General features: G+C 50.9%; 1 protein-coding gene across 2 annotated transcripts; it reads left to right on the top strand.

Annotated features, from left to right (window-relative positions):
• Nucleotides 1-24,783, top strand: AXIN2 (axin 2). 2 transcript variants are annotated; one of them, XM_053960639.1, is made up of 11 exons: nucleotides 1-54; nucleotides 1,068-1,998; nucleotides 7,784-7,924; nucleotides 13,156-13,258; nucleotides 15,116-15,256; nucleotides 15,412-15,899; nucleotides 16,016-16,195; nucleotides 16,480-16,698; nucleotides 17,287-17,382; nucleotides 18,701-18,868; nucleotides 22,991-24,783. In XM_053960639.1, the coding sequence occupies exons 2-11, from the start codon at nucleotides 1,175-1,177 to the stop codon at nucleotides 23,115-23,117; spliced, it is 2,487 nt and encodes an 828-aa protein (XP_053816614.1). In that variant the 5' UTR covers nucleotides 1-54; nucleotides 1,068-1,174; the 3' UTR covers nucleotides 23,118-24,783. The 2 variants fall into 2 exon arrangements, with proteins under 2 accessions (XP_053816614.1, XP_053816613.1); XM_053960638.1 differs by having other exon boundaries at nucleotides 16,013-16,195.
• Nucleotides 24,784-25,608: the final 825 nt, after the last annotated feature.

Below are 25,608 nucleotides of genomic sequence, written 5' to 3'. Positions count from 1 at the left end.
GCCGGCGGCGGGGAGCGGCGGGGCCGCGGGCGCGCAGCGAGCTCCGGCTCGGCGGTGAGTGGCAACTTCGGGGGCGGCGGCCGCCGCTTCTTCTGCTTGAGATACGGCTTTTCCTCCTAATTTCAGTTATTTCCTAAAAATTCTTTTTCAAATTTTTTTTTTTTTTTTCTCCCGCGGGGTGCCCGCGCTGCCGCCCTCCGCGGGCGCGGAGCCTCCGCGCCGCCCGTGCCCGCCGCGGCTCGGCTGTTGCTCGCGGCTCGGAGGGCTCCAAGTCGCTCCGGACTTTTTTCCCCCCCTTTCCTCCCCCTCCGACCTCCCTCCTCCCAGCCCGTCGCCATTTCTGGAGCAGGTTTTTATTATTATCATTATTATTTCGCACGCCGGGAAGCTCGGGGCTGGGGGTTGCCCCCCTCCGACCCCCCCTTCCCATTTATTGCCCCTTTTCCAGAGCCGGGGTTGCCGTCCTCGGCTCCAGGGGGGATGCGGGGGGCCCGGGATGCCCCGCAGCGCCCAGGTACGGCCGCCTCGCCTTAACCCACCCTCGGGGGTGTTTTTTGGGGAGGGGGGGGTCCCCGCTCCAGCCTGACTCCCGCAGAGGAGCGCCCCAAGATCCCTTCTCGCTCAGGGGGGGACACTCGGGACACACGCGGGTCGGGCAGCGCGGGGGGAGCGGGGCTGGGGTGAGGGGCAAATGGAAACCAGATGCCGGGGCAGGGACGCCCCGAGCTGCCCAGGGCTGCGGGGGGGCCGCGCTGACACCCCCGCGCCGGCCCCGGCCCCGCTAAAAGTGCGCCGGGAGTTCAGCGGAGCGGATCTGATAGTCGCGATCGGGCTGGCGATAGAGCCGCGCTCCCTCTGCCCTGCCTCCCTCTCTCTCTCTCCCTCTCTCTCCTTTTCTTTCGTCCTTTTTTTTTTTTTTTTGACTGTGAGGAGTTGAAAAGCCTGTTTACTTTTTTGCCTTTGATGTTGGGAGGATCTGGTTTTGATTAGATCAATACTCCTTTTTTCTTTCCCCCCCCCCCCCCCTTTTTTTTTTTTTTTTTTTTTTTTCTCCCCTCCCTTTGCAGAGAGGAGGCTCCGAGGATCCCCTGCTGACTCCAGGCAGAGGCAGGCAGAGGCACAAGGCAGCTCCTGAAGCAACTGGGAGCCCCTCTCCCCAGCGAGCTCCGGAGCCATGAGCAGCGCCGTGGTCCTCGCCCACCTCCCAGACCCCAGCAGCAGCTTCAGGGAAGACGCCCCCCGACCCCCTGTCCCGGGGGAGGAAGGAGAAGCACCATGCCCGCAACTCGCCAGCTCGTTTCTCCCCAAAAGCCAAAGCTTCAAGGCCATGCCGGTGCCTCCCGCCCCGCGCAGGAATGAGAACGGACTCGGGGAGCCGGAGGGCAGCGCGTCCCCAGACTCCCCTCTGGCCAGATGGACCAAATCCTTGCATTCCCTGTTGGGAGATCAAGATGGTGCCTATCTTTTTCGGACCTTTCTGGAAAGGGAAAAATGTGTGGATACCTTAGACTTCTGGTTTGCCTGCAATGGCTTCAGGCAGATGGACCTTAAGGATACCAAAACTTTACGAGTAGCCAAAGCTATTTACAAAAGGTACATCGAGAACAACAGCATCGTCTCCAAGCAGCTCAAACCTGCTACCAAGACCTACATAAGGGACAGCATCAAGAAGCAGCAGATAGATTCCATCATGTTTGATCAGGCACAGACTGAGATTCAGACTGTGATGGAGGAAAATGCTTACCAGATGTTTTTAACTTCTGATATATACCTCGAATATGTACGGAGTGGAGGAGAGAATCCCGCTTACATGAGCAGCAATGGACTGGGGAGCTTAAAAGTTGTCTGTGGCTATCTCCCGACCTTGAATGAAGAAGAGGAATGGAGCTGTGCAGACTTTAAAAACAAAATCTTGCCTTCGGTAGTTGGACTATCCAGCAAGACGTTGAGGGTTACAGCGAATGTCAGAGCCACGGAAACGATCGAGAACGGATACAGGTAAGGGAACCCCTGGAAACTGTGCTTTGTTTTAACTTTAAGGACTTTGAGAGTGTTTTTCACAAGGCTGTTGGGGTGGGAATCGAGGGGAGGCAGGGCTTGCAGAAGGGCTGGGAGCACAGCTTCTTCCCCACACCTCCAAACACTGGAATTTGTGGGGTGTTGTCTGAGTGTGGGGGTTTTCCCCCTCTACAGAGGAAAACAGGATCCTGTGCTCTGAAGCCCTATTGGCTCTTTCAGTTCTTTTATAGATCAAAAACTTCATAGCAACTATGTCCTCCGGACATACGTTAATTATTGGTTCAGCTTTCAAACCTATTAAGAGCAGTAGTGGAGTGGATCACAGAGACACATGAATAATGTAACCTACCAGTTCCCCAACTCCACCATCAACCGGTGTTTAACGATGTTGGTTATGTGGGAAGCAATTGTGCGGTCGTGGAAGAGGAAATGTGTGCACTGACTGCATCAAACTCTGCAACTTGGGCAGAATCTGCTTTTATTTTGACTCTGTGTGTGTGTGTGTGTGATGTGCAGCTTCTCCGTGGCGTGGGGTGTCGGTGTCATGTCAGAGCCATGCAGGGAGGTTTTGAGCCAGTGCGTACAGGAGGATACCTGAAATTTGAGTGTTTAAGGTGGTAGAGGCATTCCAGGTGTGGAGTAATAGATCTCTGGTGCTCTCGTGTTGGCCGTGAGCTCAGGGTTAAGCTCGCGAAGAGGTGGCTGTCCCCTCGGGGATGTGGGGACGTTGTGCGGTGACAGGCTGTCCTTGTGCCCTGGTCCTGGGGTGCATCTGCATTGCCACAGCCTTCTCTTTTGTTGGAAATGCTGATGGCACAGCGGTGTGAGGGTGAGGAAAGCAAGAGCCATCTCGAAGTGCAGGGGGGGATGGGAAAGAGAGACTCTGATGAGCAAATGATGAGTTGTATAATCCTCTGAAAATGTATTCTTTCCTCTCCCCACCCTTGCCATAAATGTGGATTGTTGAATCAGGGCTGAGAGGAGAGGGCTCTGCTGCAGATGTGCGCTCTCCTCCGCCGGCCCGGCAGCCTGGGGGTTGGTATGGTGAGTGTTTGACATCTCGTTTACAGGAATTTTGAGAGTGTGTCTGTGATTCATGGACATCAAAGGGCATCAGGCTTCTCCCGGGGAGGCTTTGCTGGAGCGCTCCTCTCCTGCCCCCGGAGAGCTTCCAGCTGTGCCGCGGGGTGCTGGCAGGGTGCTCCAGAGCCGCTTCGGTGCTCTGCTGTGCCGGGGGCTGTCCTGCCAGCGGGGCGGGATGGAGCTGCTGGCCGTGGGGACAGAAGGGATGCTCTCCATCCCGGCGTGGCCTCCGGACCCCTCCTGCGGGGGGCTGCGGGGGGGCAGCGCTGGCAGCTGCTCTGTGGAGGACTTGGGCTTTGGGATCCTCATCTCGTGCCTGAGCGTTTCTGCCCGAGCATCTGCTGTTCTCCAGAACTTGGTTTGAACTGCTGCCCTTCGCTGGCTTTCCAGGAGGGGGATGTTTGATGCTTTTATCTCTGAGCCTTTGTTGGGATTCAGAGCTGGAAGGGTTTGGCTGTATGTTCTACCAGAGCTGCAGGCCCTGCTAAACCCACATGTGCCTTGTCCAGGAGAGCTCTTGCAGTGCCGTGGCTGCTTGCCTGATTAGTGCTGGGCTTTTTTTCCTTTTCTTCCCCCCCCCCCCCCCCACCCCCCGCCCTTTTCTTTTCTTTTTTGTCCAGGGATTAATGCAGCTTGCTCCTCACATGTCAGATCTACCCTCCTAGGACATTAGGTAGTGCGTTTTGCTTTGATCACCTTCTGTTGAATTTCCAGGAGCTTTTGCTCTCCACGGGGCCAAGAGATCTCAATGCAAAGAGAGGGGAGGTCAAGCTGAGATGCTGCTCAGTTCCTCCCAGTTGTGAAGCCACTTGTGCGTGCATGTGCTCGGAGCTGATGAGCATATGGATGGGTTATCTCTCATCACTCAGCATTTAGGATCGCGGCTAGGATTGGAGCTGAAGCTCGCACAAAGTCTTTCCTGGTGAGTGGCCAAACCACACCTCCCTCATGTGTGTGTTGGAATTAAGGAATTTCTGCTCAGTGCGCTCTGGTTTTGAAGGGCTGTGCAGGCTCTGGCCGTTCGCTTCGGTGGGTTTCAATGTGATTATCCCAGTGAAAGCCCCGAGCCCACCTGACAGTGGGAGCACAGTGGTGCCAGGCCAGCCTGGTGCTCGCAGGGGAGACCACCTGGAAATCCCAGGGCACGGAGTCACGGCCAAACCCACGGCAAGCGGGAGACAGCAGGAACCGGACAGGCTGAGAGACTTTGTTTGGCCCCAGTGCCGGTGATGGACAGGAACAGGAGAAGTCAAGTGAAAACACAGAGTTTGCACCTGGCTGGGGAGCAGGCGCTTGCAAACTGCTGGCTGTGTATCTGGAGCCCTAATACAGGGAATATTTTAAAAGCAGGACCTCCCTCTTGTCCTCCCAGGCGACTCCCCTCCCCTCTGGGCTGTGGTGTGGTTAAAACTGGCCTCCCCACGCTGCTGTGCTGGACCTGGCCCCATGCTCCAGGAATTCCAGCTATTATTTATACGCGCTTCTAAATTTATCACGCACGACTTTGTGTACACAGAGAGCGCCTCTTCCTTTGCTGTGCCGCCGGGGCAACGTGGGTTTGCTCAGCCCAAGGTGGACTCATCTGCCTCCCATTAGGCTCTCACATCAGTGGGACTGGCCTTGCTGGGGGAAGGCTGGGGCTTGCAGATGGCCTTCTGCCGGCTCCCAGTGCTTCCTGGCCTTTGAAAGGACCCGCTGGTGCAGCTCCTTGTGTGTGAAGTTATTGGAACCAAGTTTGGCTTCAATTATCAAAGCAAATGATGCCATTGTAAAGCTATGCTCCAAGCAGTGTTCTACAATTAGAGCGTGGAAGCTGTGATTAACATAGTTGTGTTAAAATATACTTTTTTTTCCCCCCAGGTTTGTGCATGTGTGGTGTTTTTGCCTTTTTTTTTAAATGTTTTTAAACCCATGGTTGCCCAGTGTTGTTTGTCCCAAGAAAATAATGAGATTCAGTGCTGCCTCCAACTGCTCCTTGTACAGTTTTTCTCTCTCTGTAAAAGTCTGTGGTTTAACCTGCCCAATTGCTTTTACTTCTGAAAGCAATCTGACAATAAAAAAAAAACCACCCCCCACACTCTGAAACTGCACCCTCATAACAGGGGATGTAACCAGGAGCCCTTCTGAAATTTTCATGGTATTATAATACCTCTGATATGGCCATTGCCTAACATAGCAGAGAGAGAGAGAGTTACATGCTGTGTGTCATCGCATCAAGATAAGAATAGGCTGAGAAACATCAGACATTCTCCTTGAAGCTCCAGAGCAACTGCTACCTGACAGCTGAAAACACTTTGCATGTTGAGTTTGGAGCTGGGCTGTGTTTGTGTGTGCAGCATCTGTGGCAGGAGACCACCGCTTTCCCTGGAATTTAAAACCCTTGCAGGCAACTTGATGCATCTGGGTGCAATTACTGGAGTAAGGTGGTCAAATTAAAAAAGGGGGGGGGGGGAATCCAAAAACATTAAACGTAGCAAAACAGCCCCCACTGGTTTTCTGAAAGGATGGGGAGATTTCTGTGGGGCGGTGTTGGATGTGGAGCAGGAATGAGGACTTTAAAAATATGTCAGCTTTAGGGGTTGTTATTTTTTTTCTTGTCCACGAGGTGTTGGTGGGTGAACGATGCTGCAGTGCTGCTGGGAAGATGAGTTAGTTCCGGCCACTTTCTCTAATTATATGTTTGGACACACCTCCCTCTCCCTGTGCCATACCCACACGGACCTGCTGCCTCCGCCCCCAGCTCAGCCTCTGCAGGGATCCTCCTGTGAGAACAGCATGGCAAATCCATCCCCTGGGTGTGACAGGGGTGACAGACACCTCCCAGCAAGGTGCTGGTGCTGTGCTGGGGGGCACCTGCACCCCTGAGCCTCGTGGAGCATCCTGAGCCTTGTGGTCCTCAGGTGCACTCTCAGGTGCTGAGATGGTTTCAAATCAAAGAGTGGGAAGAGCTGCATCCCTTACACGTTGACCCAAAAGCCCACCAGGGCCCTAGGCAGGGTCTCTGGGACTGCACATCCCCCTGGTCCAGAGCAGAAGACCCCATGGTTTTTAGAGGGACTTTCTTGTAGTAGCAGCAGGATAACTTTGCTTTCACCCACATGTGGAATTAATTTGTCTTTGAAGATTTAACTTCTTTCCTGTGGCATTCCTTACTATCTCATTTTTTTCCCTTCTTCTTCTTCTTCCCAGTTATATATTTTTTAACATCTTGATCTCCCCATCAGAAATGCCTTGGCCTCCTTGGAAAGGAATGCAGCCCTGGCTGGGCTGAATACCTGCCTGCAGCCAGCCCCACACTGCTCATACCAGAGAGGCCCATCTTCCCCACCAGCCTTCCCCCTCCTTTTTTCCATTTTTTTTTCCCTTCCCCTTATTTTTTAAAAACTTAAGCCTTGCTGAGGCTCCTGCTTTGGTGCTGGGGGAGGAGGGTGGGTTGATGGGGGCACAGGGATGAGGATGGAGATTGAGAGGGGGCAGTGGGAGGATGTTGCTGTCACTTCAACCCAGCTGGTCCCTCCAGCCCCAGGGGGGGGCAGGGAGATGGAAAGCCCATTAGAAAAAACCTGCCGAGCCTGCTGGCACATTCCTTAGGCCCCCAAGTCCTGGGTAAGTGGCCCTAATTATTAAAATCAGCAGTCCTTATCAGATGACAAGGCCTTTTGCTTTGATATACAAAGGCAGAAGCTTAACAACCCCATCTTGCCCTGGAAGAGGGACAAAATGTGCACCTTAACATGCAGCTTCCAAACCTCCCTGCATAATCCCCTTATCACCTGCCAGGATATGTATATTGGTCCTGGCTGGGAAGTTGGAGTGGTGGAGGCAGCGGGCAGGGGGATGCCTGGGGCGGGGGGGGCCCATGCAGTGACCCTGCCATGGTGACCTGGCCCTGCTCCATCACTGCCTGTGAATTCTTCACAGAGCTGCTCCTGGGTGCTCAGCTCAAACATCCAGGCTGGACTTTGGGTTTGCTTTTGTGGGTGAGGAGGTGTTTGGGTCAGTAACCCCCGTGCCCATTAATACAAAGGCCTCTCCTCACATCTCCCATCCATTCTCCTCTTCCCCACCCAGCTCTACGCCAAAAAACACCAGTAGGAGGTTCTCCTAAAAGCTGGGCTTTTTGGTGTGTGTGTTTTTATAGTGCATCTGTCCTTGGGAGGCCAGGCCTGGGACAGCAGATCTGAGCCGTGCCTGTGCCTGGGGGTCCTGCCCCTGTATCCTGGTTCAGGCAACAGAGGTACCAATAACTTGTGTTTCCAAAGGGATCCTAACCCTTGTCTTCAAAGCAGAACTAAGCATTGTTGGCTGGTTTCTTGTGACTTTCAGTGGGACTTGAGCTGTGAATTCCTTGGACTTTTCCCTGCTGGTGCCAACAGCAAAACTCCTGCTGACCTCAGCAGTGCAGTGTCAAGCCTTAAGGACTGAGTTTTTCTGGACATTAAAGGATGCAGAGGCGCTTCCTGGGATTTTCTAGAGCGCTTTAGAAGACCCTAAAAGTCTTTAAGGTTGTGCTCTGGGTGTGTTTAGACGCAGTGTCCTGGTTTAGGCGGTGTGCTGGCTGAGGTCTGAGCAGCGGATGGTTGGTTGGTCCTCAAGAGGTCGAGCGTGGTTCCCATAAGGATGGTGCTGCCACGGAGCCCAGGACTGTGTGGTAACTGGGTTCCTGTTCTGCCTGTGCCAGGTCCTTCAAGAGGAACGACCCCGTTAACCCCTACCACGTGAACTCGGGCTATGTCTTCGCGCCGGCCACCAGCGCCAACGACAGCGAAATCTCCAGCGATGCCCTGACGGACGACTCCATGTCGATGACGGACAGCAGCGTGTGAGTACCTGGTGCTGGCCACGTTTTGGGATGGGACACCTGCAGATCAGCTGTGTGGGGCTTAGGGGAGCGATGGGCATCACCCTGCTCGACCCAAAGGGGGTGTGTGCCCCAACCAGGGCATGGCAGCCTCTCTCTCTCTCTCTCGCGCCGTCGCCGCAGGTATCGGATGCAGGGAAATAATGAATCCCTCTCTTGCCATTTTGCAACTGCAGCTGAGCAAACATGTTCTGCCCTGCCTCATGGTGCTGCCTGACTAACCCAAGGAGTGAATGAATCTCCCTGAGCCTTTGTCTTAAGGCCAGGCTTCCTTAACTAGTTATCAGTCATCAAAGAGGAGATTACTTCCTGTAGGAAGTACTTTCTGTAATTAACATTCATCATTAGTGTCAGAATGTACATTAATAGGGCCGGTGACCTGAAGGGGCAAATAGCTGCTCATCTAGTGTGGCTGGGGCAGTCTTCAAAGAGCCATTTGGATGGAGCTGCATGGATCAGGTGTGGGTGTTTCAGGAGCATACAGGCATGAGAGATGATGCTGTGGCTGAGCCTAGGAATTGCAGGATCTGTCTTCTCCTGGCTGCTGAGGAGTGTGCAAGGTTTGACTGTCAGTTTGCTTTCCCCAGCAGGACAGAAATGGTGCTTTTGTTTCTGTAGAGGGGACAGTGAGGCTCACTTGGTGCTCCTAAGGACCATTTTCTTCAGCTGAGCAGAAGGCAGATGTTGCTGTTTGTGTTTCATGGACTTCACTTAAGTGCTCTAGAAGAGCCCACCTGTAAGCAGGGTGCTGCATTGCTGGTCTTTCATCTTGAAACTTCTTCAGTGTCTCTGTCAGACATGTCCAGTGGTCCCTGTGTGCTCCTCAGAGAGATTTCCATGCTGGGTTTTTGAAGTCAACATGCGTGAAGATGCACAACGGAAAACAGGATTTACCAAAAATCCTCGATGCATAAACAAAAAGCCCTTTTTTATTTTATTTTTTTTAAAACGCACATGTGTGTTTTGAACTGATATTACGGAAAAAAAATAGTTTGTTGTCCCAGCAGATTCCCTTATTGAACAATATTGGCATTAAATAAAAGAGCTGAATCATAGGGTGACTTCTTTATTTCTTCTTGCTGGCTCTGGTTGTATGTGATCATGTGTCAACAGAGCATTCATTGGGTTAGTCATTTCTGGACCAGTGTAGGGTCACTTGGGATTCACAGGGCTAGGATTATACCCTCTCTTCACAGCAATGCCAATTGTAGGCCTTATACAGATGAGAGCACTGAGTGAGAAATAAAGTGCATGGTGGATGAAAGGCTTAACTGAATCGCTTTCAGCCCATTGTTAGTCCAGGGGAGCTTAGCGGGGATGAGAGGGCAGCAGCCCGCTTTGAAATTTGCTTGAACAAGTGAATAGGAGCTCCCCATAAAGCAGCGCCTGAAAGGAGCTGCCTGTTTTTTCCTGCCGTAACAATGGCCCGCGCAGGCTGTGAGAGTTTGGGGAAGCTTGGCTGATTAAACTGCCCGCAGCTCCGGGCTGGGGGGCGGCGGCGAGCCCGGGGGTGGCAGAGGGGCACATTTCCTGCGCCACGCTCCGGCCCTGGGGCTGGCAGCGGGCGGCTTTCGGCAGCTGGGAGAGGTAAAGTGGCGCTCCTGGAGGCTGGGCTTAAAGTTGAGGCTGGTGTAAAACTTCCTTCGCAGAGGAGGAGGGCTGCTGCCAGCATCTCCAGAGCAGCTGGGATTTTTGGGCGCTCTGCTGGAAGCTGGAGGTGGTGGGGGCGTGCTGGGGGCACAGACCCACCCTGGCTGAGCCCAGGTGCTCAGCCTGTCAGGTTTTATCCCCCCTGGAACGGGGGGCCTTGTTCTGTTCCAGCAGTGTGAATGCAAATTAGTTCTTTTGGCTCATATTGGTATCAACTGAAGAGGAAAAACTTGTTCTGGAAAAGTCTGTCAGACACAGCAGTAAAGTGAGTTTGGAGCTTTTTTTTTTTTTTTTTCAAGTAAATCTTAAGTCTGAACTGCACTGGGATTAGGAGAAATCTCCAAATAATGCATGATCTGCCTTTTTTATTTTATTCCAGAAGCCAGGGATCGGTCTGTCCCTATATATTTTGTAATAGCCACAAAGCATCATGCAAATGTCTATTTCCATTTCTTGATTGGGGGGGGGGGAGGAAAGGGGATTTTTTTTTTCTATTTGCTTATATCTTATTTATGGATTTACTTTGGACACAGGGGAATGCTGCTGAGCAAACTTCAAATATTACCTTATCTTACAAACCAGGCTTTTGATGTTGGCAAGATCAGAGGCTTGTTTCAGAGCCGTTGCCAAATGAAGATGGGAGTGAATGCATATGCGCATGAGTCTGATATTTCAAAGCAGCAGTAAAACTACATTCAGGTTAGGTCAGGCACATCTGAGTCAAAAGGCTAAGATAATTGGCTCAGCTTAAATGGCAGCTGACTGGGTAGAAGACTTCAAGCTAGTGTTTCCCCCAGAAACAGATTGGCTTAGCCCCAGCCTGGTTAGCTGAAATGTTTATAATTAAACTCTACTATTTAGTGCCTCAACTCTGTAGCTCTTCAGCCCGCAGCTTTTAGTAGCCAAGAAAGTGAGTGCAAGTGGTGGCTGTTGGAGCAGGGGGAGAGGTGGCACCTGGAGAGCTGGGGTTAACCCTTGGCCTGCCCCGAAACCTCAGGCCAAGTTCAGCCCTTTCATTTCCAAGGTGCTTTCCCCTGCTCAGCATTAGGGCTCCCCCTGCCCCCCATATCTCTTGCTGGTGGCTCCAGCTCCATCCATCTGTCCCTCCTGCAGTCAGGGGCCACTTGGTCACCCCTTCAACCCTGGCCTTGTCCAGTTCCCCCCCTGTTTTCCAGGAAAGGGTTTAGACAGCTCTCAGCAAAGTGGCTGCTGAAGTCCCTTCCCATTCCCCAGGCTGACTTTCTCAAGCTGCTCCACAGCTTTCTCATCCTGGAGAAATACCTCTGGGATTTTTTCATTCTTTTTTTTTTTAATTCTGCACGTTGTTACAAGTTGCAGAACTCTTCTGCCAGGGCAGGGCTGTGGAAGCAGGGAGCTGAAGGTTTGATGTGGGGCTCTCTGCTGTAACCAGAGGAATTTTAGGGGGAAGGAGCAGTTCTTATGTCAACCTGAATGAGAGCAAATTGTAAAGTGAGGAACCCATGCTGTTGGATCAGTGTTGCTTTTCCTCCTCCTCCTTTACAAGTCCAAACTCCTGCTCCATAGCCTGTCCCAGGACTGTCCCTTTGGGCAGAGATGATCCTTGTGGAGCTGAGAACTTGGGGATACCCCACGAGGAGATGTGTGCCACAGCAGAGGGGTTGGGGACAGCTTCTAGTGCTGGCAGAGGTGGAGGGAGGTGGGGAATGCAGGAGGGCTGCAGGACTGCCTGGTTGAATCCCTGTGCTGGACACACATTCCTTCAGCTGCTTCCCTTTCCTCCCCATCTGGCCTCTTGGACTTCGTGGACAGAGGCCATCTCCTTTTCCACTGAGTGTGTTAATGGGATTCATCCTGTGGGTTCCTATGCTCATGCTGGCATTTCTACTTTCCTTTCAAATGCCTGTTTTACTGGGCATTCTCTGTGCTGAAGGTCTTCCCTAAGAGACCCTCATCTCGGGAAGCCCCAGTTAACAAACACAAGGTACAAGTGGTTTTATCTTCATCTTAGATTTGCTTTTCCCCCATCCTCACGCAAAACTAAGACATGTCATGTGCCCCAAGGCCCTTTGCCCATGGGTTTATGGAGCAGAAATGCTTCACAGGGAGGTGCTTGCTGGCCAGCAGTGGCTGTGTTGGCTGTTCTGTGCTGGGCTGCTCCTCCAGAAAGCTCCTGGAGCCCCATGTTGTGCAGTGGGGACATGGGACAATCAGTTCCTTTCATTTTCCATGTCACATGTGCTCAAAAACATGGGACAATCAGTTCCTTTCATTTTCCATGTCACATGTGCTCAAAAACTGTGTTTAGAGGAGGTGCTCACCTTGGGGCCTCAAGGGCCTCCCAGCATGCTCATTTTTATTATAAAGATTTTTCCAAGTTTATTAAGATGGGATTGTTCTGATCCTTCATTCCAGGCTTTGCAGCTTAGTCCTGCTCATTAATGGCAACTGAAAGCTTTGGCCAAGATCTTCACAAAGCTCTGCCGTCACCTGCTTCGAGCTTTGCGTGGTGGCATCTGATCATCCTCCTCCAGGGGAGGGGCATGGTGCCTCTGGGAAGGTGTCCTGGTGCCTGCCCACCATGCCCGTGGCCACAGGAGGGGACACGCAGGGACACTGTGCCACGCTGGCTCCTCTGGCAGCAGCGTGGGGCCAGCGCTGTCTGCTCCTCCTTGGGCTGGAGTTATTTTCTCCTCTCAGGAGATGAGTCAGGTGTGGGGGCAGGTGGATGAAAGGGATGGCACTGGAGATCAAGGTTCTTCAGGCAGTCTGAGGAAAGTGGTGGAATTAGACATTCAGGATCTCCAGGCGTGCTCTTCCGGCTGGCCCCGCTGTCTGTGGACGGCCCTTTCATCCTCACTGGGGTAATTTTTTGTGTGGCCGGGTAAAGATGCCTGGAGTGGGACGTGCAGGGGGCTGTTCCCACTGGAGAGCCTTGAGCTCCTGGCCTGGTCTCTCCTCGTGGCCTCCTGGCAGGAGCTGGGGTGGCTTTGGGCAGCAGTGTCCTGTCCAGAGGACAGGCCATGACCGTGTTTGTGCCCCGAGGTGTCCTGTAGTGGCCAGCCTCAGGGCAGGGGAAGCATCCTGGATCTTAAATGGGACTAGAGGTGGGGAGCAGCCTCTGGATGGCCATCCATCCTCAGCCTCTTCCTTGTTCCTTCCACTGTGCCAGCAGTTCATGGGGTGTTCCAAAGCTTGAGGAACGTTGTGGTCCCAGAGAGCGTAATTGGATGGGGAAGAATGTGAAATTAAAGGTCAGAAGCAGAAACGTGGTGTTGGAAGGGCCTTGGAAGTGAAGCTGATGGGATCTTTGGACGTCTGCCCATGTGGAGTTGCCTTCAGCTTTTCACTTTTGCTTAATTACTGCACATCCATGTGCATCCTTTGGTGACGCAGGCACTTCCCACACCGCCGGATATTTGAGGCTTCGGGTGTCATCCAGAGGGCTCAGCACCTCTGGGAACGAGGGCCTGCGGCTGCCTGGGTGGTTCCAGGGGGGATGGAGAAGTGTCTCAGAGCATGGGGACAGCCCCAGCTGACAGTGGCCTCTCTTCCATGTGCAGAGATGGGATCCCCCCGTACAGAATCGGGAGCAAGAAGCAGCTCCAGCGGGAAATGCACCGGAGCGTCAAGGCCAACGGTCAAGTTTCTCTACCTCATTTTCCGGTGAGTCCAGGAGGGAGCTGCGGGGTCTGGGTGAGCCATGGGAAGTGCTAGGGCTGGGGACAGGCACACGTGGAGGGGAGGAGAGCATTTCCATCTCAGGGTGCTGCTGGGTGTTGGGCAGGAGCCACGTGCTCTCAGCATCGTTCCAAAACCCTGCTTGTGCATGGTCACATCTTGGTCCTTCCTGAAACCACCTGCTCATTAGGAGTTTTCAGAGGCACTGAATTTTGTCCTGTTGGTTAAATCCCAAGTGGAGATGTCCCAGTTGGGTCTAGTGGGAGCCTTGGCTCTGGCTGCCACCCTGACACTCCTGCACTCCTGAGCAAGGCTGGGCCTCGTGCGGATTGAGAGCTGGGTGTGTGAGCTGGGGGCGAGCAGGAGCTCCCAAAAGAGAGAACTGGCAGCAGATCCGTGCCTGGCTTTGAGGGGATGCGATGCACAGTGCTGCCCTGCTCTTCAAAATTAACTCACTGACTTGCTAATTCAGTTGACTTGCAGCCTCTCGATTCCTGCAGTGAATAAACTGTTTACACAGACAAGTGTAAACTTATCTTGTCTTGAGATTAATATGCTAAAATTCCTCTTTCTGCTGTCTTAAGCAGCAAGAAGTCATAGATGATATTTCTGGTGGAAGGTCGGGGGGTGGTTTATGTGGTTTTTCTTTTTGGTATTTTTTTTTTCCCCTTCCTTCCTAAAGAAAGTTCTATAGCCTGAGCTTGTAAATTAGATTATTTTGTCCCAGGGCGTGCAAATCGACTTTCTCTGTAAGGCAGTGCTTTGATCAGGGACTGAATAGAGCCAGCTTGTGTAAGAGTGACAATTTCCAGCAGAGTGGCCTTTTTCTACCCTCACATCATTTCTGGAGCTAAGTGGTTGCCGGAGAGAGGCCCCACCTCATCTGGTGGGTAGTATGTGAAAGAGTTGGCAGTTCAGCTTTCTGCTGTCGGGGGGGGGAGAAAGAGAGACAGTGGGGGCGAGGAGTGGGGTGTGTGGGGATGGCAGGAGGGAGGGCAGAGTCAAGTGGGTGGTTTCTTTTTCCTCCTTTTTTTTTTTTTCCCTTTCCTCCCCTTTTCCTGCCATGTTTGCTTCTTTTGGCAGAAATTCGCGTTTTGCCTTTTTATATTCTGCACTTGATTTGGAGATGTTCCCTTTTTCCCTTGATAGATCTGCTTGAGGCAGCCAAGCTCAGCAGTGTAGCACCGCTAGCCTGCAGCAGCTTTCTTCATTTTCTGTACAAAGAGATGGAGGGGGGGGGAAGAGATCTAGGACACTGTTGAGACAACACTACCTCAAAGGTGCCCAGTGTGTAGCCAGGAAATAAATTACCAGCACTTCTCTGATCTGCAACCGTTTGACTTCTTTTTTTTTTTTTTTTTTTTTTCTCCCTCCTTTCCCTTTTTCTCCCCCATCTTATTTTTTTTAATTTCCAACTCCTTTCTGTTTATACTCACTTTATTCCTTTAGTTAAAGTCTCTCTCCCTCCCACCTCAGAGGTTTTTTTTTTTTTTTTTTTTTTTTTTTTTTTTGATGTTTGACAACAGTCTTTGAAGATTTTCTACTTCAGAGTAGCTACTGATGGGCTGGTTGTACTACAGAGAGAACAAGCGGGGTTCCTCAGAGTGCGACCAACTGCTCCTGCCGAAGGCAAACGCTGGTGGGGAGGATGTCACTCCATGAGGCCACAGCACTAGCTCATAAAAATCCAGAGCAGACCATGCCTAGTTGCGGTCGTCTTTTCATCCAAACATGGAGACACAACAAGCGTAGCGGGGCCGGCGATGCCGCAGCGGCGAAGCGCCCGCGCCCCGCGCCGCCCGCTAAACATTGCCTTGTGCCTTCTGTCCCCGCTCCTTGTAGAGGACCCACCGGCTTCCCAAGGAGATGACCCCGGTGGAGCCAGCTGCCTTCGCCGCCGAGCTCATTTCCCGGCTGGAGAAGCTGAAGCAGGAGCAGGAAACCATGGACTGTCTGGAGGAGAGACTGCAGCAGATCAAGGAGGTAGGATTAGCGTTCCCAGAGCTCCGCGTGCCACCCGGCCGGCCGGCGGGAGGGGGCCGCTCCCTGCCCGCGGGGTGGCGGGGGGGACATCCCGGCGCGCGCCTCGCCAGCTCCCGGCCCCTTCCATTCATTCCCTGCCATCCCTTGTCTGGCAGGACGAGGAGAAGGAGGGCGCCGAGCTCCCTGCCAGCCTGCAGAGCAGTCGGGACGTGGCCAACCCCCAGCACCCGCTGTCGCTCCTGCCCTCGGGCAGCTACGAGGAGGACCCCCAGGCCATCCTGGACGAGCACCTCTCCCGCGTGCTGAAGACCCCCGGCTGCCAATCGCCCGGCGTGGGCCGGCACAGCCCCCGCGCCCGCTCGCCCGACCGCCTGCCCACGGGCAAGCTGCCGCCCGGCACGGCCTCGCTGGCCGCCTGCGCCCTGCTGGGCAAGGGCTTCATCACCAAGCAGACCACCAAGCACGTCCACCACCACTACATCCACCACCACACCGTGCCCAAGACGAAGGAGCAGATCGAGGCCGAGGCGGCGCAGCGGGTGCAGTGCTGCTGCCCGGCGGGCGGCGACTACTACTGCTACCCCAAGTGCAAGGGCCACCCCAAAAACACTGACCCCCCTCTCTCCCCGCTGGAGCCCTTCGGGTAAGTCACCAGCACCTCCACGGCACCCGCCCCAAACATCGCCCATCGTCCCGCTGCGCTGGGGCTGATGGAGACGGGGGCTGACCAGGGCTCGTGTCCCTTTTTGCCACCAGCAGGACGGGGACGCTGCTGAAGAGGCCGGGCCGAGGAGTGGACAGCGTGGCCCCGGCGGCCGGGGACGGGGGGCTGCCCGGCCCTGGTGGGGTGCAGCTCCCCGGGGGCGAAGCGGATCGGGCGCAGAACGTCTGGCAGTGGATGCTGGAGAGCGAGAGACAAAATAAGCACAAGGCCCATAGGTAAATACGCAGCTGTCTACAGCAATATCGCTCCCGGTAAATATTTATATATTACATGGGCTGTCTATTTTTACAATCGCTAAAAACAAATGAGACTCTTTGCTCCTCCGGTTTAATATAAAAGCTGTTCCGCAGAACCAGAAAAACCACAAAAATGTCATGTTTTTGGCAATAAACCTCCTTTCATGTTATGACAGACTTTTGAGAGGGAGCGAGCAGAATAGGAGCTGCTATTAAAGTCATATTTTCCAGCTTTTCTAACCCGACTTCTTCCCTTCCCCAAGCATACAAAGCACAAAGAAGGCCTACAGCTCCGACTGCGCCAAGGGGGCCCCCGGCCGCCACCACCCGTGGGGGACGGGCAGCCACCCCCGCGGGGCACAGCCCGCCCACCCCTTCGTGCAGGACCCCGCCATGCCCCCGCTGACGCCACCCAACACCCTGGCCCAGCTGGAGGAAGCGTGTCGCCGCCTGGCCGAGGTCTCCAAGCCGCAGAAGCCACGGTAACGGCCGCGGCCAGGACGGTCCTCGTCCGCCGTGGGGGCAAACGGGGCTGGGGGAGCTTTGCTGTGGGTGGACGGGGATGTGTCCTGCCCGTCCAGGCAGAGGGACAGCCATGGGGACGTGTGACAGCCATGGGGACGTGTGACAGCCATGGGGACGTGTGACAGCCATGGGGACGTGTGACAGCCTCCTGGCCGAGCCTGGAGGATGAGCCTCTGTGTTCCAACCCCACCCTGCACCGGCACAAATAGTTGGAATCCGAGGCTATTACTTCCACTCTTTTGATGGCTGTAATTTGCCTGTTTTTCCTCTGGGACAGGCTCCAGCTACATACCAAGTGGGGAATTGGACTGGTTATCGTTCATTTGGGTATGGAAGGATAAATTAGCCCACAGCATTTTTAATTCTTCCTTTGATTGTTTACAACATGTGAGGCTTGATACAAAGAGCGAACTTAACGACCCACAGGAGACTTCAATTAAGAAGATTGTATTTCAACAATTTTTTTCTTAAAGTTTGTTTTTTTCTCTTTTTTTCCCCCCCCCCGCCTCCTTCTTCCCCACTTGCTTTCCCCCTCCCCACTTCAGATGTTCAACCTCAAATCAGCAGAGGGACCGAAACCACTCCGCTGCCATTCAGGGGGGAAGCTCCCCTTTCTGCAATGCAAGTCTAACGACAGAAGAGTGAGTATTTGCACGTGCAGAAAATGAATGGGAAATATATATATATATATATATAATAATTATATTTTCATTAAATGGATTGTGCTTTGAAAAGAGAGGAAATTCTTATATCTGAAATTTACCCTTTCAAACATTCTTCTTAAAGAAAGAACAAAACATTTTCAAATCTTGTCTCCGGCTCTTTTTAACTTGCATTCCTGTAAAGTGGACAAAGATTGGATTAGTCTAATTACAGGATGGTTCTTTTAACAAGAAATCTGCTACAGAGAGGTCTAAAATGGCCTAAATAATTAAAGTTTTCTTTCTTACCCTCTTCATCTTAAGCAATGAGTAATGTTTGAAGTCCAGACTGAGCCACCTGACTAGAGCCTTTCATTTTTAATTGGTTGACCTTAAGTCCACCAGCTGTCTTTGCTAGCAGCTTTTTTTCTGAAACCACTCTACAAAGACTTAGAACAAATTAGGAAGACTAAATTACTGCGGACTAACACTTTGTGACCTTTTGACATGCCAAGTGTACATTGCCTCAGAAGCAGTTGTAGATTTGGCTGCATGGTATTCACTAGAGTGTTGCCATTTTGCTGGGTAATATTGTTTTAATTATTCTTTAAGAAGCGTTGCTTGGGTGCAAATGGCAGAATCCAGTTAATTTTATCCTCACTGGGAAAAATAAGATTACCTGGGTGCTTGAGGTGGAGCATCTGGCAGGGGGTTTACTTTGGGGCCTGGTGGTTGCAGGTGGGTTTGGGCATGAGGGGATGTTTTATGTGAGGGCAGATGAAAGGAGCCTTTAAAATCCTGGGGGTGCAGTCCTGGGGCTTGTTGGGGAGGGTGAGCCCAGCCTCCATCCCTCAGCTCCCCCGCTGCCATGCCATGATCCCAAGGGGGAATGGCTTCAAGCTGAAGGAGGCTGGATTTAGGTTGGCTATTGGGAAGGAATTGTTCCCTGTGAGGGAGGTGAGGTGCTGGCACAGGTGCCCAGAGCAGCTCTGGCTGCCCCATCCCTGGAAGTGTCCAAGGCCAGGTTGGATGGAACTTGGAGCAACCCAGGACAGTGGAAGGTGTCCCTGCCCGTGGCAGAGGGTTGAAACTGGATGATCTTTAAGGTCTGTTCCAACCCAAGGCATCCTGTGATTCCCACTGTGGAAATCCAGCTGTGCAAACACATCCCAAGCAATTCCCAGGCAGTACAGGAATATCTGATTTTCAGGGTATTTCTGACAGCATTCACCAGCTCCACTGCTGGTTGGAGTGAGGTGAAACAGCCTGCTCTCAAATGGAAAACCAGAGAGTTTTGTGTGTGTTTTCTGTTTTGCAGTCACAAAGAGCCAAAGAAACTGCCAGTTGTTCACACCTCTCAGTCTGGTGAGCTGGTTGTCACCTATTTTTTTTGCGGAGAAGAAATTCCCTACAGGAGGATGTTAAAGGCCCAGAGCCTGACACTTGGGCACTTTAAAGAACAGCTGAGCAAAAAGGGAAATTACAGGTAAGAATGTGTGATTTGTTTGTCCTTTGGTGTGTTTACAGCAAGTCAGAAGAATTAGCAGATATTTTGCAAGGCCGCTGCAGTGACACTGTGGATTTTCAGAGGCTGTGGATCTTCTTGGTCTCTTCCCACTCAAAGCAGGAGCAATGTGGAGATGGAGAGAGGAGCCTTGGCTGTAGGGCCACCTCCTCCCTTCCACCCCAGCCTTTTCCAGTTGCATTAGGACCTGTGCTCCAGCCCTTCTCCCAGAAAGATTCAATAGCAGGGAAGTGTGGGATGGCTTTGTGGCAAAGGCACGGGCAGTGGGATTCAGATTCCAAACTGGGATCAGTGGGGATTCAGTGGGATTCAAAACTGGGGTCAGTGTTCACCTGGGTGCTGGCCTCCTGCTTTGCCTACTGTTTAACCACTTCATTTCTGATTATTTTGTCCAATGGTGTGGCCATAAATGGGGTCAGTGATGGGCTGGGATGGTGCTGCTGAGGGACACGGAGATGGAGCTCGCTCCCTTTTCTCTTCATTAGAGGGGAAAAAAACCTCTGCCCTGCAGCTAAAGCTCCACCAATAATACCCAGATCCTCCTCAGAAACACCAACAAACCCTGCTGCTCTGGATTCTAGCTCCCATCTCCCAGTTTAACCAGTTTGCTGCTTCTTCTGCTCAGTTTGCTGCCTTGGCTCAGCTGTGGCAGGAGCTTCACATTGGCTTTTTTGGCTGCCCTTTCCCAGTGGATCTGGGCACCCTTGGGATGCTCTGTTGGCCACTTCTCCTGCAGGGTGAGCAGGACAGAGACATTGCAGCTATATATATTTTTTTTTTTTTGAATTTGCACTGAATTTGGTGGTGTTTCAAAGAGCTGTGTGTCCTGCCCTGTAACTGGCAGCCTCTGATTTAACCTGCAAATGTTCATTTTGGTTTGGTACAAGGAATTCCCAGCTTGCTGCCCCATCACTGGCCTCTCTCTAGGTGTGGGAAGTCCACCTGTTCAGGCCAGGGGTTGGTGACCCTGGGCACTCCCAGGCTGGGGGGATGCCAAGCTGGGATCTCTCCATGGCTCTTGCACAGTGAGGCTGAAATATTCCAATTCCTCTCCAAACCATCTTTGCAGCCCACCCAGCTGCCATTGGATGGCACCAACCAGCAAGTGCATCCAGCCTGGATGCCCTGCAGGATAATCCCTGTGCTTCTGTCACCCTTGTGCCATTTTCCAGCCCCTAAAGCCTGTCCCACTGTGCTCCTCCTCATTTGCAGACCAATTTCAATGCTGCTGTGCCACTGCCCAGTGGTAGTCCCAATTCCCCCCCCAAAAAACCCAACTTTTTTTATTGTGTGTTGGACTTCTGTGACATTTTTCACGTGATGCCCAAGTGCAAGACTAGGCTCCTGAAACCTCTGTGGCCCAAAAGCCCCTCCAGGTGCAATTATTTGTGCCTTGTCGGACTGTAATTACTTTAGAAAATGTTTTTAAGTGACTGACAAGGATGAAACAACGTTTTGCTTAGATCTCACCCCTTTACACCTGGGTAAAGACAATACAGAAATTTATAAAAGGAACTTGGGTACGTGCCCAGTATTTTATCTTGCACAGACACAAGGTGAAACTAATTACACAAATGTGTGTACCTCCAGGGAATCATTTTGATCTAAGCTTTGACTTTTGGCTGGACTTTGAGTGAAACTGCGGGTGACCTTCAGGGGAGAGGTCCGCAGTGCCCGGAGTAGCGTGTGTGTTACGGGGAGGCACTAACTAGGCTGCTTTGGTCACATCTGGCATTGATTTCTTTTTAAGGCACATTTAATAAGCATGTCTTTGAAGCCCTTGCCTTTCATTTAATGCACAAAGACATGCAGAAATGCTCCACTCTCCAAATTCTTTATTGATTGGATCAGTTTGCGAGGCGGGTACCTCGGGCTCCCGCGATGCCAGAGCCCCGCCGGGGAAGCGCTGCCTTGGCTTTCCACACCCCCCCTCAAAAAAAAAAAAAAATAAAAAAAAAAAAGGAATTAAGCAGTGATTTAATACTGATGGCGTTAACAAAAAACAAACATACATGCACAGAAAAAAGTGGGTGGTGTCGGGTAATCTGGGGATGGCAGTGGTTCAAGACAGAGCTGCGAGGCCGGGCCCGCGTGCCTCGATTGGTGCCAGATGTCCCAAAAAAATAAAATTAAAAAAAAAAAAAGAATAAAAAAAAAAAAGGAGCAAAGCTTGCCACATAAAATATGTTTCAATGGAAAGCCCATTGCTGAGCAAATAAGAGCAGAGTGACTTGTTTGAAGATGTTGTGGGGGTGGATTTTTTTTTTTTTTCCTTCTGCTTTGCCTCCTCCTTTTCTTATTTTCCCCCATTTCTCTGCGAAATAAGGTTGTAATTATGTAAAAGGTCATAGCGTATTTTCTCAAATAAAAATTTTATAAACACAGCCAGAGCTTGGGGAGGAAGTTCTTGGGAAGAGCTGCTGTTATCTGGACAGGGGAGAGGGAAGAGAAAGTTCTTTGTAACTCACTCAAATTTTCCTTGGGTTTTTTGGGTTTATTTCAAGGCTGCTGTCCTGGGGAGTTGCGGCCTTGACCTGCAGCATGAAAGTTGGTGGGAGTTGGGCCATTGACTTCCCTGAGTGCAGGCTCTGAAGGACTCAAATAATCTGTTTTTTCCTTGCTGAGCCATTAAAGATGCGACATGTGTCAATTCTACTTGGAAAGACTTCACAAAAATACACCCTAACCATAGCTGGACTAATTGGAGGTGGTTTTATCTCATTGAAAAGAGGGATCTTTTATCCCCCTACCAAAATAATTTTAATGTCCCTGAAAATAAAGAGATATTTCAAAAATGCATCATAAAGCAAGTCACTAAATAAAAATGTCTGATTCCAAGGCCCTGCTGTGGCTCTTCCAGTTTTAGTATTAAAAGTGAGCTTCATTTGATCTCCTATGCCATCCTAAAGAAAATCATAATTACAAGCCCCTTTCTCCCTGACAAACATCTGCCAACCCAAGTTGTCTGGAAGCTACAGGGGAGGGCTTAGTTTTTTATATATATATATTTATTTTTATAATACAGATACATATTTTTTTTTGTCTTTGTAATCCATCTGCTGGAATATTTCCCATCCCTGGCAATCAGATGGCAAAGCCCTTTTTCCAAGGGAAAGCAGGAATCTCCAAGGAGGTGTTGGGCGGCAGACGGACAGACTCCCTAAATGCTACCCCTCTGAATGGAAGCCCTTCATTTGTGCATATGCAATTAAGCAGCCTTAGAAGGAAGAAAGCTCCAAACGGGATAAAAGGAACCTTTAATCAAGAAGCTGAACGGTCTAATTCAGGATAATAGAGGGGTCCTTACTGTTTGACACAGGAGGGGTGGGGGTGCTTTTTGTCTCTGCAGCGTTGGCTTCATGATCTAACGACCCGGAGCAAAAGAGCAGGAATGCAGGACACTGCTACTTGACCTCCCCGTGTCACGGCCCAGGGGCTGGACCAGGCTCTCTGAGTGCTCCTGAGCCTCGGGAGGCAGAGCAGGAGGTTGTGTCCCTTAGCTTGCACCCGGGAATGGGGTTGTTCCAAGTCCGGGATGTTTTTTCCAGCGGGAACACCGCAGAGTTTCAGCTCCTGCGTTGCAGGAAGCTGGGATGGTTTGCTTTTCATCCATCCTTTTAATAACAGTTGCTAATTTTAATGTTGGGCTTCAGCTTTGAAACAAGAAAACACATGAAAGAAAGAAGGTGGGGAGAGAGGGGAACCTTAAGAATGCTTGGCTTTGAAATCCTATTTATTTATTTTTAAATGAGATATTTGACCAGAAATCACAGTGCTTTCTAATTTTCTTTATGGCTGGGGATACCCACTGCCTATGTGTGTAATCTGCTCACTGGAGAAGCTGTTGTCACCCCTGAGGAGCATTCACAGCCCTGCTCCTTCCATCCCACCCCATCCCTGCTGCCCTGGGGATGCTTTCGAGCCACCAGACCCGAGCACCCCAGAGGTGCTCCTGGAGGAACGTCCTCAGGAGGGAGAGACTGGAAACGTTGTGGTTATAAGAGAACCAGCAAAGCGCCCTTTGCCTTTTTACCTTTTGATTTATTTGGTTTTTAACCCGTGTTTTAATTCTCTTTGCCACAGATACTACTTCAAAAAGGCCAGCGACGAGTTTGACTGCGGGGCGGTGTTCGAGGAGGTCTGGGAAGATGAAACCATCCTGCCCATGTACGAAGGAAGGATCCTCGGGAAGGTGGAAAGGATCGATTGATGGCATCTGCGTTTCTCAAGAAAGCTTAACCTAGGAAAATCTTTGGACACACAACAGTAGTGATGACAAGGAAAGAGGAGGGAAAAAAACAAAACAAACAACCACTCTGAAGGAACAAAGTTTTGAACCAATGAAGAAAAAAAAAAAGTGAAGTCTATGAAGACTTTGCTGAATTAGCCTTAGAGGAAAAAAATGGCATTTATTATTCATGAGTTGGGTACTGAGATGATAAAAACCCTGGACTATTTATTAGAAACATGACCACTGTTGGCTATTGGAGATGCAGACCATGTTTGAGAGACTTCCATACATAATATATGATTTCCTGGGGATCTGAAATCTATGGACTAAGAGAAACTGTGTATAGCTTACCTTAACAGTAATCCTTATTGATATTTATTGAACAGTCTGTTTTCCCTTAAGTCCAGTTTTTGGATATGCTGCTTTAACAATGGAGAAGAGAGGGGCTGGGAAGTGGGGTGAGGGGAGGAAGGAGTATTTTATTTTTTTACGTTTTCCCACTATCTAAAATTTAGGAGTTTGGCGATGAGCACATTCTTGATGGGTTTTTTTTGGTTTTTTTTTTGAAGGGGGAGAAGGGAAGGAGTGAGGTCATGCCCAGTATTTCTCCAAGTGAAGATAAAACTTTCCTAAAGAAATAATATTAATAATAATAATAATAATAATAAAAGCCGAAATAAAAATCCATTCACTTAGAGACCGGTGCATTTTAATCTATGCTGCTCTAATTTGAAATAAAGGTCTTAAGCATTAACTCTATTTAGATGCAATATAGCAACAGCAACAGGTTATTTTGTCCATGGATTTTGGCGGGGTGAGGTTTTTGCCTTGCTGCTCTCAGTGGTGTCCAAGGTAGAGCAAAACCCCGAGCCTGGGAGGGCTGTGGAAGGAGCCACCCCATTCCCATGTCCATATTTAGCCCAGCACGAGGTTTAAAAGCCCGTGTGGATTCCACAGAGCTAAAGGTTTTTAGCTGTTCCATGTTAGCACTGCTGGTGTTTCAAGGCTGCCTAGCTGCGTTGTTCAGCTCGCTGTGGAGCGTGTGAGTCCTTGTGTGGTGGGGTTTGGTTGGGGTTTTTTGGTTTTTTTTTTTTTTTTTGGCTGGGTTTTTCTCTGCCTCACCTTGAGCCCCCACAGGCCGTGGGAGATGTGGGTGAAGGCTCTGGAGCTCCGTGGGGTGGGGTTTTTGGGGCAGGACAACCCTTTGCCGAGAAAGACCTTGCATTTCAACAGTTGGGTTTTGTGTTGATTAAGTTAATCTGTGCGTTCTGTTTGCCATTGCTACTTTGTGTAAGTCTGTATATATTGTAGAAAATGTATGGTGGAAATATTAATACACTATCTCTAGTGTTTTTTAAATTTAATCAGTACAGTACCTGTGCCTGCATGGTGTTACAGACCATGCTTCGCCCTATATTCAGGGTTCAAGCTTTCCCTTGTTTGTTTAAGGGGTTTATGTATAAATATATTTTATGCCTTTTATTACAAGTCCTGTACTCATGACTTTTGCCATGGCATTTTGTTCTACTTATACTGTAAATTATGCATTATAAAGAGTTTCATTTAAAAAAAAAATTACTTGGTACAATAATTATTGTAATTAAGAGATGTAGCCTTTATTAAAATTTTATATTTTTCAAATTAATATTGTCTTGACTTTTTTTTTTTTTTCACCCTTAGTGCCTTAAAAGGGTTTTTTTCTCATCTTGTGGTGTTAGCTGGGAAGAGCTAGTGAGCTTCCCTGCCTTGGCAGGGGCTGGAGGCAAGGCAAAGGCTGGAGCTGCTCTTCAGTGTGAGGATTAAATAATTTACAGCTCTTTCAGGTAACTCACCTGCAAATTGAACCTGGTCTTGCTTCCAGACTGCGCTGCAGAGCTCACCTGCTGGAGCCCGGGTGTGACATCCGCAGGGATGTGCTGGTCCCCAGGCTGGAGCTCCTGTCACGGCACACGCGCTGGGTGTGGCGTTGGGTTTTGGGGATGGCCACAGCCTTCCCCAGCTGGGACTGCTCACCTGCATCCCATGCCAGAGTAAACCCAGCTCTGTGAAGCTGAGGGCAGTGCCCAGCTCTGTACAGCCCCAGCTCAGGTGGCCACGTCGGCCAAGGTGAACTGGGGCGAGGTTTGCTGGGAGCTGCTGAGCAGGACGGGCACGGGGAGCTCCTGCCGTGCTCCTTCCCTCTCACTCGTGTGGTACAGAACCTATTTCATAGCTGAACGGGCTTCATTTGTTCCTCAGGGAAGCTGCCCATAGCAGGGATGGATTTGTCTCCCAGCTGTCGCCCAGACCTTCCCGGCTCAAGCGAGAAATGCTGGGAAGGCAATTGTGGAGCTGCTTTTGGTCTGTCCTGTTGTAACCAGAGCCAGCCCTTTGCTTCTGCCTCACCAATAGCACTGACTAGGGCTTTTTTTTTTTTTTCCTTCCTCCCCTCTCTCCACCCTATTTTTTCTATGAGGTTTTAAATTATCTG

Source organism: Vidua chalybeata, chromosome 19 (assembly GCF_026979565.1).
Source record: "Vidua chalybeata isolate OUT-0048 chromosome 19, bVidCha1 merged haplotype, whole genome shotgun sequence".
In the NCBI taxonomy this organism is placed as follows: Eukaryota; Metazoa; Chordata; class Aves; order Passeriformes; family Viduidae; genus Vidua; species Vidua chalybeata.
Note: the sequence above shows the minus strand (reverse complement) of the source record. Positions and strands in the feature narration are given on the sequence as shown.